Here is a 22,163-nt window from a genome sequence, read left to right on the forward strand (position 1 = left end):
GTGTCTGTAAACATGTTTTTTTCTGCTGTAAAGTTGGGCATTTTAACATGGGGCTCAATGAGATTCTGCTCTCTTTTGGACCCTGTCCCTAGCGGCCAGTCGATGAATTGCAGTTTAAGTCACTTCCATATTGGCTTCAAGAGAAACTGAGGGATGTTGCCGCTTGGTTTTGACATAACTTATTCTTTGTACAAAATCACAAAACAGTTTTGAATAGTTTTAGTATATCATGTCATGTCATATCATGCCACAGTGATGGGCACTTGGGTTACCCACAGTGATGGGTTTTTGCCTAATGTTCCCTTTAATGTATGTTGTTTCCTGTTTCCTGTTGTCAGGGTTATGTCTATGTCTGTTTAGTTTCATCGTGTTTTGGTTCCGTTTTCCCTGCTCCCGTTTTGCCTGTGTTCCTTGGTCATTTGTTTCTGATTAATCCTGCATCTGTTTCTGTTCTAGTTAATTACCTTTTCCAGAGTATTTAAGCCCTTAGTTTCCCCAGTTCTTTGTTTCAGTCTTTTTTATGTTAATGTGTAGTTGCTGTTCTGATTCTCCTGCATATTCTCCCTATTTATTAAAAGACTCTTGATTCTATTTGGATTTGCGTGTTTAACTACACCTGACAGAAGACCAGACCAAAAGACAAGATTTTTTTTCTCCCAATTTTTGCCATTATTATGGATTTAACTGCCATCTAGCTACTCTGCCTCAAGCAGAGTAGCTAGATGGCAGTAGTCTTTGTCTAGTCAGTGTTATGTTAAGATGTGTTTGCACTGTCTGTTTGCCTGCTTTTTGAGTTGGAATTGGAACCTGATTATTTTGTCTTCTTTGGTTTACCTACATCATTACATGGTATAGATGTAAAAGTCCATTTTTATCCATTGTTTAATCAATCGTTAAAATAAGCCAAGCACATAATCACATATAGGCAGTATGGAGGATCAGATGAATATGTAAATGTATTTGTTGAGACTCAAAGGCAAGGGAATGTAGAATCAAATAAATAAAACAAGTCAAAACTTGCACCAAGCCATGAATGAGGAATGCCTTACTAGACCTAAAACTCATCAACAAGCACACTGCCAACAAAACACTGTACCTCAGTAACCCAGTAAATTATTCCAAATAACCAATTACTTTAACACAATTTGTAGATATTTTAAAATGAAATGTACTGGCAGACTGCCAAAACTAACTTTAGATTAACTTTTTAGTACTGAATCATACTTCTCTACATTTATTAAAAAAAATTCTCAGTTACACTTACATCATGTTCTGTTTCTGTAAAAGTCCTTTTCATCTGAAAGTGTTATTTACTTACATATGTATAGGGGGTGGTTTGGTGGGTAGCACTGTTGCCTAGATCCTGACTTGAGCATCATGTCTAGCATCCCCGCAACACTGCAGAGGATAAAGCAGTTAAGGATGGATGGAAGGATGTATTTGTAGGCTAGTGAAGTGACTAAGTGTATATTGACTCAATAACAAAATGGTTTATGGTTAACCTCTCAAAGGTTCTGCATGTTAGGAAAGTGATAATATGATAAACAGCATCAAAGAAAATCTAATAACAGTTGATGTTACACAATAAAAATCTCTGTATGAACATCTATATGATCTTTACAGTAAAGCATCGAGTATCAGCTGCAATAACTGAATGAAGTCACTGACAAACAACTCACTCCAGAGCAGCTATGAAAGGGGTGGTGTCTTCAACACGTGACCAGGCTTTTACTTTATTCTAGATCTTTCAGGACGATATAAAGAATTCATCCCTTACTTCATACTTTCTTTTTCAGACAGTGCTTTTTCAGTTGTGTCTTTGTGTTTTGAAGGACCATCGTTATTTACAATGGCACCTTACTTTACCACTGATTACCTAATGGAACTTTTTGTACCAGCCGGCAGTGCATTTGTTGCCTTTTTGTTTTGGATTATTTTCCAGTTTGTGTTTAAACTGGATTTTGAATGTCCTTGTGATCCTGGGGAAAATACTCATGTCTGCGCAGTTTACATGACTTTTCCCGCCATCTCACTTTGCATTGTAGTGGTGATAGCTGACAAGAGCATAAGGAGCATTTTCTGCAGAAATGGAACAGGAATACAATGCAAGAGCATTATTCTTTTAATGTCATTAATTAAAGCTTTCTCTGTAGTGTGCCTGTGGATAATTACAGTACTGATTGATGGGGACTGGTATGCGTGCCTTGCAACAACTAACTATACTTTGCCTCCTTATGAGCAAAGTTTTTGCAAAATTATCAAAACCCCTGCTGAAGCTGCAGATATCCGAACCAAGAAAAGTTTATCACGAGTAAGTATGCTTTTTATTTCTTTTAAACAATGTACATTAGGCTTGTCACGGTAGAAGGTAATACAGGTTATGAGAGAAGATGTCGGTATATGACATTTTATACTAGTTTAAAGGGGGGAATATTTTAAGTAACACTTACTTGACAACAACAGTTGCTATATCTATATCCTAACAAATAGAATAGCCTTAAACAATGTATACTATAGTCGGCAATACACATCTAGCTTTTCTTGCAATTTTGCCACCTCTCATGTGTACAGGTACTTTTCATTCACGAAGCCCATTCAACATGGACGCATAAGCTTTTGCCGTGTTAACGGACAAAAATAATGGAAATATCCCACATCTGAGGCTGTCAGTTAATATTGAGAATAAGATGAGGGAAAATTAGCAATCTTTTAAAAATAACATTTTTTTATTGTAAAACATTGTTCAAATATTGATGTTGGAATCTTAAGTCTTTGTAAAGGCCGAATGTTCGCAAGTTTGGATCGTTAAATCTTGAATGACTGTCAACTATAGAATGAATGAGTGTCACGTCCCGCTTGTTTACTTCGAACTAGGGGTTGCACCGACTAATCGACTAGCAGACTTTAATGCTCTGCCGCGATGCTGTAAGTATGATGTCGACTAGTCGCTGGTCATAGCCTATAGAGGGCGCAGCAGGATAAAGTCCACATTTACGCTCCATATCCAACAGTTACTGACAAATGCATACTTCAATAGCGCTCCACAAGATATGTTTGATTATACCATCTGGATTCTCAATATGGATCGGATGAATGCTTGTTTTAAACAGATTATTGTACACGTAAGTTAATCGCCATTCTAAACTGCGCTGTTACATTACGCACACACATAGACAGTAGCGCGCAGATCGCGCGCGCTCACAGAATCATTTAGTAGCGCAGAAATGTTTTGTCAACACTGTTCTGTGATTTATCAATTAAATAGCTTTCTGGCATATATTTCTTAGTCACTAAAACCCACAGCTTCACTAGAGAGAAGCTGCAGGTAGAATTAATTCACACACTCGCTCTCTCACTATACATTCATATAAGTGTAATCTTTACTGTGCTACATTATCTGTATCTGATTTAGAACGAGCAGAAATCTGTGAGAAATATAACGACCCAAAGACAAAAGAACTGATAGGTCGCCTCGAGGTTCAGACTTAGGGCCGTTCACACAGAACGCATTTTTGCTTTCAAAGACGCAAGATGCGCGCAGTGAAATCGGGGGAAAAAACGCAAGATCTCGAGACGCGTTTTTATTTAAAAAAAAAAAAAAAATTGAACTGATTTGAACGCGCCGCGTTTTTAGAATGCCATATCATGCGCGAGACGCTGCAAAAAACGCAAGACATGAGCGCAACGGACATACATGTCTGTCTATAGCGCGTGTTTACATAGAAAAACAATGGAAAAGTAGCGCATTGGAATGGAAAAGTGCTTCTGTGTGAACAGCCCCTTATTTGTTCATTAATGACATCATCGTCGACTAGTCGACGTCGACTCGACTTTTAATCACATAAATGTCGACTTTAAAAAATCTGAAGTCGTTCAACCCCTACTTCGAACCGGAAGACACTCCCATTTTGGCCTCATGGGGCATAGGAAACTTGTAGATAGGCTCATTTATAAGTAGTGGTCTGGGTTCAAACATTCCGCAAAGTGAAGCATTCAAGTGACATGACCAGAAAGAAAGCAAGGCTTCGTTTTTGGTTGATCATTTCTCTGAAAACACAAAGCCACTCAGTGACTGGAGTAATGTAAAAAAAAAAAAAAAAAAAATCACAAAGCATCTACACAAGCACATCAGAGTGCATCAGATTTTGATGTGTGTGTACAGGGAAGAGACAGTCAATTTGTACAGCATTAGATTGTTCCCACCGCCCCTGCACACCCATTGAAAATGCAAAATAAATTTTTACATTTTGCAAGTACAATTTGAAATACAGCAGATACATAAAATAAAATAAAAAAAGTTTGAAATTAAAATTAAATTCATCACATTATGTTAAATTCCTTTAACAGAGACACTGTTCTTTGGGCTTTTTGAACACCCAGTGTTTGGAATGTCAGAATGCAAAAACAGCGACGATACCACCTCACTACTGAGAAATGTCATGTAGGTTATGCAGATGCAATCTATTTTATAACAAATTACTGTGCATATGTATGTTTCCATGTGTTTCGCGAGACAAGTTCATCTGTGTATGAGATCGGGAGAAAGAGAGCGTGCTTTTCTTTCTATTGGTAATAAAAGGCAATTTAGTGGGATAGTCATGGAAATTTGTTTGTCATTTTTGTCCTATACAGCTTTGCAGTTAAACTTGTTTTAGATCATGCAAATGCTCACTCGTTTCTGTGAAGGACTCGAGTAGAGGACGCATGCGTAGTTTATCGATCTTTCCACACAGGCATTACTCTGACACGTTTCCTTCATTTTGGACAAACTATTCCTTTAAGTGTGTGAACTAATAATTTCATTTGCTTTATTTTTTCAGTTTCATGTTTAATTTTGAATTAAAAATATAAAATTCAGTTTAGAATTGTTGTATTATGGGAATTATTATATCGTGGCAAGTCTAGTGTACATTGTAAATAAAGCAGAAAGTCAAACTTAAATATTGTGGTAGTGTTTTGATTGTAAAATCTAAATAGTAACATCATAATAAGCACATGAGTTATATGTCTGTTTTTAAGTTAAATAATATCAAATTTTTAATCAAAAAGTATAGCTGTAGTCACTGAACTTGTGCCTGTTATCTCACAATTAATTCATATTATTTTCTTTTTAAGGAGATCGCCATTTTGATTTTATTTGCACTAAGTCTCGTTTGGACATTCACAGCTATAAGACAATCTCACTGCATGCAGCCACTTGCATATCAGTATAATAAGTTTCTGCTGGAGGAGACTGACCTTTATATAACAAAGGAATTGAAAAACCTGGCTGAAGACAAGGCAAAGACAAGAGGACAGCAACAAATACACAATGTATCATTTTTACATCTTAATCCTCAGCCATCAGAACCACAGCAGCTGGCAAACTTCCAACAAAATGTTGCAGAAACACAGCAACAGCACCCAGAGGGGGTTGCGTCAAGAATTTCACAATCAAGATTTCATCCTGCATCTGATCAAGCAAAACTAAAGCAACTAGACCGACCTTCAGACACATATAGGCCTATATCATCGGAAAATTTTGGGGAAACAGCTGACAATCTACCTCTACTACACGGGAAAAATGAAAAGACCATGTCATTTATTTAGAGTGTGTTATATTGATCTAACTGAAAGCCTGGTTCATTTCATTCAGTTTTACTAAAAGCAAATAACACTCTTCATAGAAAAAATTAAAATAAACAATTCTGTTTAAATAGTTTTGTTTACACCAGAGTGTAATTGATGTGCAAATTATAGATTTACTGACTTCAAAAATTATTATGGGTTTTATAAATTAGCTTTTGTTTATGGTGAAATTAAGTTGTATTTAGCCAAATATATATATATATTAAACTACATGAAGTAAAATTTTGGCTCATGTCTAAAGAAAATATATTGATTAAGTACGGTACTCTAAAAAAAAATGTAAAAACACTGTCCAGCTAGGTAAGGGTTCTTACTTACACTTGCATCATCAGACCCTGGGGCTGGAATGATTATGTTTTATTGTTTCTTATGTAAATAAGAACAGTTTTCTAATGGTCCGGCTCGGGTTTTGTGAGTGAGTGCTGTTTTATAGATTTTAATATCATTGTAGGCCCCCTCTCAGTTTAAGAGTTCTTTTAAGGCCTCCGCTCTTCAAGTATCAAATGTGAGCGTTGTCAGGTCTCCTCACATTTGTGAGAGTCGTTTTGCAGAGATCTCCGTTCCCTGTAGCCTCATTAGTAATTTGGTGAACACAGAGTGTAACTTGGAGTTGTAGGCTTTTCTTTGGGCCTCCTCTATCTAACTAGCCTTCAGGTGGAGCGTGGTATGGCTCCTCTTTTTGGATAATTCTTAAGGTCTCCGCTCCCTGCAGCTCCATTGAAAGCTTTCAGGAGACATAGACTCTGTGATTACTTTGTCTATGGGTAGTTTTTAGTTCACTGGACCTCCTCTCACTGGGAGAGTCATTTTGCTGGGGCCTGTGTTGCACTAATAGGCGATACTTGGAGTTGCAGGCTCTTATGGCCTGAAAATTTGCACACAAAGCTCAAGCATAGTACTCTATGTGTTATAGGTGGCCTTTTATACCTGATAGGCTTAGGTTGAGTCCAGTTGAGTATTCCCCTCGCTTCAAGGGTCGATCTGTAGAGTACTATGATCGAGCTTTGTGTGCAAACCCGAGCACATGCCTATGACAGTTCTCGAGTAGTAGGCTTTCTTGATAGCCTCCTTGAAAGTCTGGCTGCTTAGATAACATTTTAGTATTCGTTTTGCGGGTTGTCATGCTGAGTACTTTGCATTTTTGGAACTTTGTACAAGAGCTATGACAAGCTGGGAGGCCTTGAGTCAGCCTCCCTTATGGGCCTTGCTGCTTGAGTTAATTATGCTGTTGAGTCATTAGCCCCTTCGGGCCTCCTGGATGGATGTACCTTAGTTTGAGATAGTTTATAGTAACTAACGGCTCCCTAAAACTCTGCAGTTCGGTATCAGGTTTTAAGGCTCTTCAGGAGCCTCCTTGATAATTGGTTCCAGAGCTTGGCCAGTACTTCCCTTTGGTCGAGAGGTTTTGCTATATCCACCTTATTCCTACGCCCCATGACGCTTTGCGGAAATTATGGGTGTAACTTGCGTTAAGTGCTCTATGAACGCAATAATACGTTTTTTTTTTTTTTAAAACTGGGTACAATGAGATGACATTTATTCTATTCACCCTTCAACCATCAAACGTTAAAAGGACATTTAAAAGTGTAAAAGCATCAACACAGTACTTTCAACAGACCATAAATAACCCCAAAAGCACAATTCGAACAGGTATCACTGTAGTAATATATATCTGTATTATGTTGCGTGATACTATTTCAAAGTGATTTCCATCATTTTGACAGATAATAAATTGTATTTACCTGTGAAAACAAACCTGGAAAGAGACGTGAGGATTTGAGGAGAAAAACGAGAGATTCTTCGTGCATTCTAGTGAATTATTAATGGGATAAATTGTAAATTAAATGGGGAGAACAGACCACAAATCTCCCTGATAGTCCTGCATTTAGTATACTCCCCTCTTTGAGGGTCTCTAGGTAGAGTACTCAGCTTCCCCAGAGTGATTTTTATGGTCTGTAGGTTCTGGAGATCCTTCTTCGGGATGAGCAGTGTCACTCCCCAAGCTTGGAGGGTCATTGTGTTGAGTGTTGCTCCCCAGGATGCCCGTCTCTGGAATCTGATGTGTTGTGGTTATTGTCTTTATGCAATACCCGCTCATTGGAGGCCTCTGGTATGAGGTATAGAGATTTTGTTAAGCAGACAGGTTGTAGGCTGACTGGGTTAAGATAAAACAAAGTTGGGTTTAGGGGTTAATGTTTAGATCCCCCTTGAAAGTGACAAGCTAGGGTCCCTTTTCATCCCTGGCCATACTCCCTTAAAGGAATCTTTCTAGAATAATGATCCCAAGCCCTTGAGCTCTGCCCAGGGTCAAGTCCTTTCGTTTTGCATTGTGAGATGAATGGTAAGATTGTACTTCCTCACTGTGGCATGTAGCTTGGGCAATGGCTGTAGGTAGTAATGTTACAGACAGCAAATTACTGGTGTGCACCTTTGGGGAATTCAACTCTGGCAATCAGGCCATTTGAGTTATTTTTTTTGTGCTTACAGCCAATATGGCATGCATTCCCCTCAGCATAGCAGATTGGGCATTTGTTCCCCATTAGAGTCCTAGGATGCAGTGTGAGTTCCCATTCGAAAGGGAACGTCTCGGGTTACAAAGGTAACCTTCGTTCCCTGAAAAGACTAAGAAGTCCATGACATGTTCTCTAGGTGCCCTTTTTAGACCTCACGGTCGCACTAGTAGTGACGTCACAGGCTGGCGTCTGCCAGTACGATTGCTGTGTTTAAACACGTGCTTCAGACATCAATCATGCTGAGGCATTCCCCATTAGCATCCTAGGACGCAGTGTCACGTTCCCCTTCTCAGGGAACCAAGGTTACGTTTGTAAGGAGCGCTCTGAGCGCCTGAAGTTGAAAAAAAGCAACTCTGAGCAGAAAAGCGCCCGACGTCATTCGCGTTTTTTCCATTGTCCAGTTGAATGAATGGAGAGGTGGGCCTTCCATTGTGCTGACGAAAGTTTACAGGTGCTTGGACACTGCAATGATGGAGGAGAAATTTGTTGTGGCTGTCGCGGGTTACCCGGAGCTGTATGACTTCTCAAAGGGATAGTAAATAATATGACAGTTTAACAGCAAACCAAAGAGCGCTCGCGCTACACCGACAGGACAGCTGATTCAGTGGTTGCCTAGCAACATAAAAAACTGCAGCACATTGCTCTTTTTTTTCTAAAATTAACCAAAAAAAGTTTTTCAGACCTGAAAAACGTGTTCTGTCTGATCGGGGCCTTAGGCTCTCACACATGTCAGGAATGCAATAATGTTTATTCATTTGAATATTCGAGTTGGATTTTTTGTTCTTATTCATTTTCATTTTGCTGTTCTCATGATAGCTGTATGAGACATGTAAAGACATCTGTGGGTCAGTAGTGCACCACATGTATCCACTAACACACATGCATTCTTGGGATATTTAACTCTTTAGGTTTTATAGCACCATTGGTCCCTATATGTTAAAATGTGACAATGATTCATTAGTAAAAGTTTATATCAGCTGAAGTTTGTCCGTGTGTGTATTAAAGATTATTATTAAGATTATATTATTTCTTTTCTTGCTTCTTGTGTCATGTTCTCTGTGTTTTTCCCTGAACATTTGATTCTTCCTGTCTCCTGTTCTGTCTGCCATCTTTGTAGTCCTTTTGTAGTGTCGATATCCCCTTGATTGTCTCCCCCAGGTGTATCTTGTTACAGTTTTTCACAATTGTTAAGACACCAAACCCCATTCTCTGAACCAAATGCTTAATGGCCTAAACATATTTGTTGAATAAATCACTCTTTCTGCAAAACCTTAAACAAGTTCAGGCAATTAGACATTATTTGCCAATCTCATGCACTATTTTTGCAAAACTCTAAACACATTCTCACTCACTAAAATACATTTTGCACTGTGATGACGGTAAACTGCAAAACGGTAAACGCGGCAAAAATCAAACACAACTATAACACTGTCATCGTTTACACACAATGACGTAAAATTGTTCACACTTGTTTCTAAAGATGTAATCAAACCAACTGTATTAAATCTAAGTCAGTTCAGAGTGCACAGGTGCACTGAATGTTGATATGTGGATGGAAACAATCTGAGGCAGAGGAGGAAGAGAACATGTAAGAGGTGGTGGACGAGGAGGAAGAGGATGAGGACAATAAAGAGCAAGATGTGCAGTATTGTCAAAGCTGAATCCAGCAAACCAGAGGGTTTTTCCCTTTTCCTGGCAAGGGACAACAACATTGCCTGTGATGTGGACAATGTCCTCAGGCAAGACCCAGCATGAAGGCGTGATGCTGAGGTAGAATGAATCTTTCATTGACTTTGATTTTACAGTTGCACAACTGGGTTGAGTGTTCTGTAACATGCTTTTCATTTAAAATTTTCTTTGACCTTTTAGGCTTTTGTAGTTGGACTACTGCATTTTTACAGTATGCAAGTGCTGAATATACATACATTCAATACTATACAAAATTCAATACAATACTATACTTGCAGTACATACAGTGTACAATATATTCATCTTACTAATTTGTGATTACAGTACTTTTAAAAATAGCAAAATTTGTTTACTGTATACAATTGTAGCAAGGTATGTAGATCAGGGAAGAAGGAGGCAGGAACCAGTGAACGTTCAACAACTTTAATATAATCATAAAATCAACAAACACGTGAATGAAAGTAAAGAACCCGTCACGGCGGCCGGAGCACCTGGGGGTAAGGACAGATGAGAGAAAAGGAGACGGAAGCATTAGGAGCAACAGAGACGAGAGAGGGGAGAGAGGAAAAGAAAATAATCACTTGACAACTTCGTTGCCCATTTCAGAAAGGGCAACTTTTCAGTTGGTGAGCAATTATACTATTTACGTCAAGTTCAATCAATGACTATGCTTTGAAGTTTCATATGCTAGTGGCAGCCAGTGGATGGAACAATTGCATGCTTCTCACCATGTACCGTCACAGTTGGAGCCAGCTCTGCGGCAGCATCTCTCGGCATAAGATGAGTCCATTGGGCTTGAGCGTTTCATTAAACTGTCCATCCAAGTAGCCTACCAAGTAAGAAATTGTATGGAAGACCAACAGTGTCAGCAGTCCTCCTTATATCAGCCAGAGTTTGCCAGCACACCAGAGCCAGGTCACAAGCCAATGCGAATTTATCATGCTCGACCTTCCCTGGCTGAGTGGCAATGACACTGAACCAGAGGCTCTGTTTATACTGCGGTGCTGGAGGACGTCATTCTAGCATGTCCATTCAGACCTCCTCGTCCGGTGGTGCGTTTCATTCACAGTCCAAATGTTAAATCTACTCCACTCACCACTATTGTACACCCTATTGATGTTTTTGTTCCAGTTATCACCCTCATCAACTCCGGGTCAGCCGACAACTTCATATCAGGGGACCTCTGTCACCAGCCCAACCTCAAAAAGAGGTCTAACAAAACCACCTATCAAGTCCAGTCAGTAACTGGAAAACTGCTCAGCCGGGGTCATGTTGGATTTCGCGTTGGACCTCTACAACTATGAGTAGGCAAGCTGCACGATGAATCATTCCATTTCCTGGTTCTGGAGAGATCCACTGCTGGGATTATTCTTGGGCGCACATGGCTCGTGACCATCCTGTCCTGGTCCACTTGAGAAATCTTGAAGTGGGGCAATAACTGCTTTCCTGGCTGTTTACCTTTCTTTCCAAAACCATTTCCTCTCCGACCCAGAGTTATCTCCCTAAACTCTATGTCTATCAAGAGACCAGTGGAACAACAATCTGTGGACATACTAACCTGTTATGCCCCCTACAGTGACATTTTCTGCCCCAAACGAATGTCACAATTACCACCTCACCAACCATGGGAATTTGCCATTGACCTCATTCTGGGTGAGCCAGTTCCCTGTGGCAAAATTTTGCCACTCTCCATCCCGAAACAGAAGGCCATGGAGGAGTATGTGGGAGAGGCTCTCCAGCAAGGCTATATCCACCCTTCCACTTCCCCTGCTGCTTTCATTTTTTTCTTTGTGGCCAAGAAGGACAGAGGTTTGGGGCTTTGCATTGATTACTGGGCATTTAACAAGATCACAGTAATTTCCGTTATCCACTTCTCCTCATCTCAGCAGTCTTGGAACAGTTAAAAGGAGTAAATGTTTTCACTAAGCTAGATCTCTGAAGTGCTAATATCTTCATCCGAATACATGAGGAGGACAAGTGAAAGACCGCCTTTGTGACACCTACCAGCCATTACATATACTGTGTCATGCCGTATGGAATCGTCAACGCCCCTCCGTATTCCAGGACTTCATGCATGAGGTGCCACAGGATACCGCCACCATTTTGTGTTGGTCTACATAGATGACATTCTGGTGTACTCTCGGGCCATGGCCGCACATTGCCAGCACATTTCAGAGGTTCTTCAATGCCTATGTGAGTTCCAGCTCCTCCTGAAAGCCAAGAAGCGTACTTTCCATCAGTCTTCAGTTCAGTTTCTAGAATATAACATCTGTGAAAACGGCATCCAAATGGACGAGGGGAAAGTGGATGCAGTACATACCTGGCCCATTCCCACCACAGTAAAGGAACTACAGTGATTCCTGAGATTTGCCAATTTCTACCGACGCTTCATCAAAAATTTAATCTCCATTACCTCTCCACTCACAAATCGCCTGAAAGGCAGGTCCAAGTCTCTGTCCTGGACCCCAGAGGCCAAACGAGCCATGCAGAAACTTGAGGATGCTTTCATTAGAGCACCACTCTCCTTATTCATCCTGACCCTGAGAAACCATTTGTAGTGGAAGTAGATGCATCTACAACCAGGGTAGAAGTGGTCCTATCACAGCAGCAGGGGAAAACAACCATCACGACTCAATCCATGTGCCTTCTTCTCCAGAAAGCTCATCCCGGCGGAATGTAATTATGACATTGGCAACCATCTTGCCATCAAACTGGCCATGGAGGAATGTAGGCATTGGCTGGAGAGAGACTGTCATCATTTCACAGTGCTAACTAACCATCAGAACCTAGAATACCTCTGTGAGGCTAAAAGACTGAATCACCACCAGGCTAAATGGGCTTATTCTTTACACGTTTTGATTTCAAGATTTCCTGTCCTCTGAATACCATCCTCAGATGAACGAGCAGGCGGAGAGGAAAATTTAGGAGACATTTCTTGAGAACGTTGTGCCACGGCCATCAAAACTCCTGGAAATTCCTCGCCTGGGCAGAGTACGCCCAAAACTCCCTCCGTCAGCCTGCAACTGTTATCACTCCTTTCCAATAGCTCTCCACACGGGACATCAAGCAGCACCTGTCCAGCAAGAAGCCTAGTCCCAGATACATTTGTCCCTTCCCTGTTGTCCGTCAAGTCAATCCCGTCACCTATGAGTTAGTTTCCCTCACATTACAGAATTCACCCCACCTTCCATGTCTCACTCCTTAAAGGATTAGTTCACTTCAGAATTAAAATTTCCTGATAATTTACCCACCCCCGTGTCATCCAAGATGTTCATGTGTTTTCTTTCTTCAGACCTTAAAGATATTAATGTTTTTGAGGAAAATATTCCAGGATTTTTCTCCATATAGTGGACTTCAGTGGTGTACAATGGGTGGAAGATCCAAATTGCAGTTTCAGTGCAGCTTCAAAGGGCTCTACATGACCCCAGCCGAGGAATAACGGTCTTGTCTAGCGAAACGATCATTCATTTTCTAAAAAAAAAAAAAAAAGCATATACTTTTTAACCACAAATGCTCATCTTGAATTGCTCTGCGATATATTTTAACTGTACATTAAACCTTTTTTTTGTCAATGAAAACCATTTGCATTTTGATAATTAAGCTAATGGCAAGATGCATTTTATTTTTTTCCTCATTAAGCACTGTTTTTCTCTGCTCTCAGAATCACTGGTCTAGTAAGAGGCACTTTTTTGCTAACTTTCATTAGACTTGAGGCCTATGAGAAGTGACCTTAATGTGAAATAAATCGCTACTCTATTCACATGGTTTGTAGTATTTCACTATATAGTGATTTTATCTTTTGTCACTGAAATCAAACATTTTGCTTTGGGGGGCATTTTGATTAATGGTTGTTGATAGCAGCAAATCTATGAAGCAAAATGGAGACAACATTGTTGAGACAAAGAAATTTTCACAACATTTATTAGTCATTAAGATAATCACAGACCATAACTATGAAAATATTAGCCTCACAAGCAGAAAGGTCCAGATTAACAGAACATATTGCCAGGTTAAATTAAATTCAATGGAAGTCTTTTCAGTTTTAACCAATGAGAGGCGAGAAAGCAAAGTGTTGTAGACAAAAGAGTATCACTGAGGTTTATTGTGTCATCTGCGCCTCGATGGCTTGTGCCGTCCACTCCGGTGCTGCCTGACTGATTTTCTCCAGAAGGTTGTTCACCTGGAAGCACAGTGACTGAATCTGCTTGTCCCAGGTAGGCAAAGGCTCTCGTGCTGTTGGAAATAAGAGATGTCATATTTGTAAGCCTCTTAAATTTTACTCTGGCTATACAGTCTTCATCCAACATATTCAGTCAAAAACAAACTTACTTTCAAAATGGACAATGCCATCTATCTGGTCAATGAATCCATTCATGCGACCCTCAGTAATCATTTGTGATGCTATCTTTTCTGCCTGTGAAAAGACAAAGATATTTATAACATCATGAAATCCATAGAATATTATTAAAGCTTTGGATTCTTTCTCTCTCTCTCTCTCTCTCTCATATTATATATATATATATATATATATATATATACACATGGTTGTGGTCAGAATTATTGGTACCCTTGGTAAATATGATCAAAAATGACTGTAAAAATAAATCTGCATTGTTTATTCTTTTGATCTTTAATTCATAAAATTAGCAAAAATCTAACCTTTCATCGAAGGAAAAGAATTGAAAGTGGATTGAAAGTGGGGGGGAAATCACATCATGAAATAAATGTTTTTCTCCAAAACACGTTGGCCACAATTATTGTCACCCCTAGAATTTTTATAAGTAAATTATCTCTGTATTTATTCCCATTCATATTTAAAAAAAAATTTTAGCACACCAGGGTGATCATGAACATGAAATTGTCCAGCCATGACTTCCTGTTCCACAGGAGTATAAACATGAAGAAACACAAAGGCTAAATTCCTGTAATCATTCATCACAATGAGTAAAACCAAAGAATATAGTTCTGACGTGCAGCAAAAGATTGGAAAATGGCTGTAAGAAAATAGCTAAAGCATTGAAAATCCCCATTTCCACTATCAGGGCAACAATTAAAAAGTTCCAATCAAGTAAAGATGTTACAAATCTGCCTGGAAGAGGACGTGTGTCTATATCGTCCTAATGCACAGTAAGGAGGAAAGTTTGAGTGGCTAAAGACTCTCCAAGGATCACAGCTGGAGAATTGCAGAGATTAGTTGAGTCTTGAGTCTCAGAAAGCCTAAAGAAAATTATCAAACAGCACGTACATCCCCACAAATTGTTCGGGAGGGTTTCAAGAAAAATCCTCTGCTCTCATCCAGAAACAATCTCCAGCATATTCAGTTGTCAGACAAGACTGGAACTTCACACGGGACCGGCTTCTATGGTCAGATGAAACTAAAAAAAAAAAAAGAGCTTTTTGGCAGCAAACCCACCAGATGGGTTTGGTGCACACATGGATAAAAAGTACCCCATGCCCAAGGTTAAATATACTGCTGGATCTTTAATGTTGTGGGCCTATTTTTCTGCTGGAGGTCCTGGACATCTTGTTCAGATACATGGTATCATGGATTCTATCAAATACCAACAGATAAAAAATCAAAACCTGACCACTTCTGCTAGAATCTTCCATCAGGACAATGATCCAAAACAAGCATAAAAACCAACAAAAAAATGTGTCAATGAGCACAAAATGAAGCTTCTGCCATGGTCGTCCCAGTCCCCTGACCTGAACCCTAAAGAAAATGAGTGGAGTGAACTGAAGAGAAGCACCACCAACATGGAGCTGGGAATCAGAAGGATCTGGAGAGATTCTGCATGAAGGAATGATCTCTGATCTCCTGTCAGGTGTTCTCCAAACTCATCAGGCATTATAGAAGAAGACTCAGAGCTGTTATCTTGGCAAAAGGAGGTTGCAAAAAGTATTGAATAAAAGGGTGCCAATAATTGTGGCCAACGTGTTTTGGAGAAAAACATTTATTTCATAATGTGATTTTCCCCCACTTCCAATTCTTTTCCTTCAATGAAAGGTTAGATTTTTGCTAATTTTATGAATTAAAGATCAAAAGGATAAACAATGCAGATTTATTTTTACAGTCATCTTTGATCATATTTACCAAGGGTGCCAATAATTCTGACCACAACTGTATATACATATATATATATATATATATATATATATGCTTTGAACAGTATATATGTTTTGAACATATACTTTCAGAAATTTCCTAACAAAGTCAGTCAACACAGCTGTACCTTTGCAGGAGGAATCTCCAAAAGTGCTCCTAACTCTTCAAACGTTATATTATTGTACAGTTTGCTAGCAGACAGCAGGTTGTGCTCAATGACTGCTCGGTCCAGGATGCTTGAACCTGAAAGCATTAGACAAGTATTAGTCATTGCCTTTGTCTAGAAAAGATCACAAATGAATTGCAGTACTAAAGCAATAATCATTCAGATTCCTAATAATATATAATACCATCAGCTGTGGTGGCTTTCTGATGTGGCATCAGCATGGCAGCAAACTCTTGCAGCTGGTTTCCCCGAATGATTCGATCCAGGTACATTTTTTCCAGGATGCCGTAGGCAGCAAGTTGCTGACAGCGCTCATCCTTGAAGAGTGTAGCCAACATACGAGAGCGCTGCTGACCTTATGGACACATTAAGAAGAACTGATTAGATTGAAATGAGCAGTAGCTTAGCATTAGTGATGTAATACATTAATAGTACCTGCAGAGGCCAGTATAGTGCAGTGAAGCGCATGCTTCAAGGCCTCCAGACGCTCAGTCTCATGGACGATGGATTTGTAAGAAAGCTCATTGTAGCGCTGAGCTGCCTCAATGAACTTCCTCCGATAATCCAGAACTCTGGCATAGCATACCTGCAAAACATGATGGAAAATATAGTTTCACAATAACCATAAAACAGCCAAATATTACAAAATCACACACTGTCAAGTACATAATCTTACATCTTGGATACTTTATATTGGGAAGGTTGACCTAATGTATCTCAGCATTTTGTTGTTGTTGTTTATTGAAAAATGATTTAAACCAAGCAGCCATTATTTCCAAATACATTACAGTGAAATCCAGTAACTATATAAATTTATCAATATAATAATGTTAAATGCAACTTTTGATTTTAATAATGTATTAGTAAATGTTGAAATTAACATTAACTAAAATTAATAAATGCCGATTTATTTAAAGATAAATAAATATGGATTTTTTTCCTCAATTTTATCCATTAAATATAGCCATTTAACTTTACAGTATAATTGAAAGCTATCAATTTTAACATTTAATAGGCTTTTTAAAAAAATATAACATAGCAGCGCAGCAAAAATAGACCCAGCGCCGAAATGATCGCGGCACTGCTGCTTCTGCTCTGCATTAGGCCGGTTTCACACCGCAACGCGTCAGCAGAGCGTAAGCAGCACGTATTTTTTTCGGTGCCCATGTTAACAGATGCTGCTAACGCTCAATTAAAGTGAAAGTACACTTTTGATATCTAAAATAAATATGATTTCACACAAAAAGTGCTCAAAATGCACAGAATAAGCATATCTAGTGTGTTTTAACAAGAATTGGAGTATGTCAGGAAAGAAAATTAATATTAAAAATATTTATAGAAGATTTATTCATTTAAACTTGTTTTTAATTATTCAGTTTGAGTTAAAGTATGGTGTATTATAAAAACCTAAAGTAAACTAGCCAGAAAACATGATATATAAACATTATTTTAGTTACTACACAGACAGCTATATAGGCTCTAGCATACCCAAATCAAACCCGAGTTTGCTAACTTTTTTCGCCAAGTTTGCTGTCTTCTAAACATGTGCACACGGCAGATGATGTAAAACACAAAGCTTATCTCATTTGTGTGCAGCAATGGATAACACAAGGCTTTTATTTATTTATTTTTATTTGTTTTACGTTTATATGCGAGTGTTGTACACCTCCCCACGTTAACAAACTTTCAAGACTATGAAGTTTATAAATGACCAACTTATAAAAACAAATTTATAGTTGTCTGTGTAAAGAAATGCTCACTTTATATGCAGCTTGGAGCCGCTGCTGTGACGCTGTACAAACGCTTCCAGTGTGAATACTTGCGCGTCTCTGCAGCTGCAGTTCATGCTCATGCGCTGCTAACGCGATGCTAACGCGATGCTCACGCTTGCGGTGTGAAACCGGCCTTACTCAGTCAGGAGCAGAGGGTGATTTTCTTTGTCTTTTGTTCTTTGATTAACATGACAGACAGCAGCAGGAATATTAGACTGCCGTTACTTTTAGAGTTTATGCACCCAATATACTGTTACACAACTTGCGTTCTCTTTTTCAACTAATTAGATTTCAAAACTGATTTTTTTTATTTTTTATTATATACTCACCAAGACGGGCATTTTGACATAAATTTGCGTGTATCTGACGGTTTAAGCGCAGTAAACCACTCATTTTGGTACTTGCGACTTTGGTACTGCTTTATGTGCACGCAGCTTACATAGATCGAAACCTGCGGGTATGCAATACAATTCAACTGGAGTGAATGAGACAAGGGAGTGAGAGGAGGCGGGTGTGTGTGTCATTTCGTCATCAGAGAGAAGAGAGAGTGAGAATGCAAAGCTGGCATCTTTGTTGCTGCGTCCCAATTCACATACTATCCATCCTAAATAATATTTGAAATTAGAATTGTGTCTTCTTCACTCACAGTGAGAAACATTCAAGCCAACAACATGTTTACATGCGGCCGTGATTGCGAGCATGGCTGTGATGTTACTGTCTGCGACGATGGTAAAAAAAAAACAAAAAAAAAAACGGACTGGCTCTAAATCGGAAAGACGTGAAACTGACCAGCCGGTCACCGATCTGGGCCAATTATACGGAAAATCATCCGATTCCAGTCCCTGGCCAGTCGATCAGTGCATCTTTAACAAAAACATTTATTGTTTTCATTGTTTTTGACTCATGTAACCTTGTAAACAGTGCTTTAAGATTTTCAGGTATATATACAGAAACTGAATAATCAAACACTGAACAGTCTTCACTGCATAAATTATAAATTGAATATAGATTCATCCTGATTAAAGCAACAAAAGTTATTCAGTCAAGAGCAGTGAGTGATTTTCTCTTTGTCTTTTGTTCTTTGATTAACATTAATGACAGCAGGCTTGTGCACGTATTTCAGGTTCTTGTTCATATACAGATGTGAGTTCTTTTTTTGCATCTTATCACACTTGAATGTTGTAATAGCACTTGAATGAATGATAGCGTGATCATACTGTAGCGCAGCCAAAGGATGACAGAAAAAAAACGGATGCTGTGTTCATTGCGTTAAATATTTTTAACGCATTAAGCTGAAAAAAAAAATCTGTCACAAAATTAACACAGCCCTTACAGTACCGATCAAAAGTTTGGACACATTACAATTTTTTTGATGTTTTTGAAGTCTCTTATGCTCATCAAGCCTGCATTTATTTGATCAAAAATACAGAAAAAAAATAGTAATATTGTAAAATATTATTACAATTTAAAATAATGTTTTTCTATTTTAATATACTTTAATATATAATTTACTTCTGAGATGTCATCAATTTTCATCAGCCACTACTCCAGTCTTCAATTATACATGATACTTCAGAAATCATACTAGTATGCTGATTTGATAGTCGGTTATTATCAATGTTGGAAACAGTTGTGCTGCTTAATTAATTAATTAATTCATTCATTCATTCATTTAAACCTGTGATACTCTTTCCAGGATTCTATGACGAATTAAAAGTTAAAAAGAATTTATTCAAAATAGAAATCTTTACTACAACATAAGCCTTTGCTATCCATATTTATCAATTTAACACATCCTTATTGAATAAAAGTATTAATTTTTTTCAAAAAAGTAAAACAAAAATTGACCCCAAACTTTTAAACAGTAGAGTGTATATTATTACAAAAGATTTGTGTTTTATATAAATGCTGTTCTTTTTATTTTAACTTTATATTCATAAAAGAATCCTGAAAAAAGTATCACAGGTTATAAAAAATATTAAGCAGCACAACTGTTTCTAACATTGATAATACATAATCATATTAGAATGATTTCTGAAGACTGGAGTAATTGAAATTTCAGTTTTTTCAAAAACATTAAAAAAAATTTCAATGTGTCCAAACTTTTGACTGATACTGTATGTGTGTGTGTGTGTGTGTGTGTGTTTGTGTGTGTACAAAGCTTGAAATAAATATTTGGTGCACCTTGTAGTGAATCTGCAGCTGTTCATTGGTGGATTCGTTCTGAAGTAAAGATGCTCGATTGATGTAGGCCTCGGCCTGAACTGGGTCGTCGTCCTCTAAATACAGACGAGCGATTTTGAGGTAAGTGTCCAATTTGTAGTCCACATTGTACTGTCTATAGAATCAGAAAAAAAGATAAGAATAACATAAATACACCATTAGCAGATTTGGGTGGCATCCAAATGAAAACAAGTTGAGAAAAGTGGGCTTACTTTTGACCCGTCTCCAACGGGATACCCACAAGAACCTGGGCGGCATTCCTCCAGTCCTCCTCTTTCTCATAAATTGTGGCTAGATGTTGTCTGATCGAAGCTACCTGCAAGTGCATGAGATTTGCTTAAATATGATCCATATGGTTGAGAGCACTGAGTTGAGAATATTTTTCATGACACATAGGGGCCTACCTGTTCTTCAAATGAGATTACTCTGGGCTGAATCTTCTCCAGGGTGAAGTGGCACACAGCTTTTGCAGTGCCGTCTGGTAGGTTTGGAAGGTGTGAGCAAAAGTCTGTCAACAGCTGTCTGGATATGACCAGGCTGACGTTCTCATTGACCACTGTGCAAGTGTGCAAAATAGGGGTGCTTATCAGTTTAAACAATGTAAAGAGAGCAATCCCATACAAAACAATTTAAGCTGATTCTATTCGATTTATATTATCAGATTAGTGTACTTGAATAATAGTGTACTTACTCGCTTCAACAAATGCTTTCAGTGCCTCAAGTTGTTCTGCATCAGTAAACTGAAGAGCTTTTTCTAATATTTGACGGTATCTGTCAGATGAACAGTACACAATTTTTGGAAACACATTGATTAGTCTATTCATTAGACAATTACTTGAATTTTTTTGCAAGAGAGCACAACCATATATTTGCTTATACAATCTTAAGTTGGATAACAATATTAAAAAAAATTGGTTGCTGCTTTGTTACTGTTATTTTGCTAGTCAGAGGTGGGTGGTGTTGGGGGCGGGGCATGCTCATTCTAGAACATTTGATTGGACAAAAATTTAGATATGCCTCTGAATGCAAGATTAGTCACCAGTATTTTTGGTCATTTTTACCAGAAAAGAAAGACCTTACAATTTTGCACCTGTCTGATGAAATACCATTTTGTCAACCTTTAGGTGCACACAATATGAATTACCTTAAACCTAAAAGACGTAGACTAAAAGCCTCCAATTTTGATTTCATGAGGTCTTTAATTTAGGAAATAAGTGGTTTTTAAGTTAACTTATTGCCATAACTCCAGCGGCCAGCCCTTGCAAAATTTACCATTAAATCTTAAATACATTATCATACGACTATTTATAAATGATTCTAACTACTACAAACTATTAACAACTTATTATAACTTATTTCGATTTTTATCAAACAAATCTAGGCATGTTGACAGGTATCATCTGTGCATATCCTCACGCTAGCTAATGTTAGCCTGTAGTCATATCATCTGCAGCATCACATCTTTCATACTATGGGAAAAACCTACAGAATAATACATCCATGCAATAGACATACAGTAAGTACCAATACTTGTAAATGACTTGAAATTACATACTTCCCAGCTAGATCTTTATGAGACCCACTTGAGTTCATCAGCTGTGCGAGCTCCTGCCTCACGCCGGACGCCATTTTCCTTGTCACTCAAACAACAACACATGCAGCGGACCACCAGAGGGCGCCACTCAATCACGCCCGGGGGGAAACTGCACATCACACACTGACCACTAGAGGGCATCAGGGTATTTATTTATTTATTTATTTTATTGAATGTTATGAATTTGTTAACCGAATTTAAATTTCATGTAAATTTGAAGTTTTTATTTCCGCGTTTATATCTTTTATTCAGTTGTATAGAACGGCGGTTTTCAACCTATACCTTTACCACCCAGACTTTCAGCCAACCTAAGGATCCTATTACACTTGATGACACCATTGCATTTCGTAAAAATCTTCCTCAGAAGTCTCAACATGACTGCTCTTTAGTGCCAGACTATCTTCAGTTTCAGACATCTGGTCATTACTCTCTTGTGCATTAGACTAGACTAGACTACTGTTCTGTAATATTC

At 38.4% G+C, this 22,163-nt stretch overlaps 1 protein-coding gene across 1 annotated transcript; it reads right to left on the bottom strand.

Annotated features, from left to right (window-relative positions):
- Window positions 1-13,734: 13,734 nt before the first annotated feature.
- On the bottom strand, window positions 13,735-21,799 carry cops4 (COP9 constitutive photomorphogenic homolog subunit 4 (Arabidopsis)). The gene is made up of 10 exons (XM_051910975.1): window positions 21,653-21,799; window positions 20,789-20,868; window positions 20,502-20,653; window positions 20,310-20,413; window positions 20,059-20,212; window positions 16,538-16,688; window positions 16,287-16,457; window positions 16,064-16,179; window positions 14,160-14,244; window positions 13,735-14,063 (listed from the first exon to the last, which is right to left on the bottom strand). Exons 1-10 carry the CDS (start codon window positions 21,724-21,726, stop codon window positions 13,930-13,932), a joined length of 1,221 nt encoding a protein of 406 aa, XP_051766935.1. The 5' UTR covers window positions 21,727-21,799; the 3' UTR covers window positions 13,735-13,929.
- Window positions 21,800-22,163: the final 364 nt, after the last annotated feature.

Source organism: Ctenopharyngodon idella, chromosome 10 (genome assembly GCF_019924925.1).
Source record: "Ctenopharyngodon idella isolate HZGC_01 chromosome 10, HZGC01, whole genome shotgun sequence".
Taxonomy (NCBI): Eukaryota; Metazoa; Chordata; class Actinopteri; order Cypriniformes; family Xenocyprididae; genus Ctenopharyngodon; species Ctenopharyngodon idella.

Coding starts and splice junctions, on each gene's coding strand:
- cops4 (XM_051910975.1), bottom strand. CDS start 21,726: ATGGCGTCCGGCGTGAGGCAGGAGCTCGCACAGCTGATGAACTCAAGT. Junction 20,213..20,309: donor CCGTTGGAGACGGGTCAAAA/GTAAGCCCACTT, acceptor CTGATTCTATAG/ACAGTACAATGTGGACTACA. Junction 16,458..16,537: donor CACTATACTGGCCTCTGCAG/GTACTATTAATG, acceptor TGTGTCCATAAG/GTCAGCAGCGCTCTCGTATG.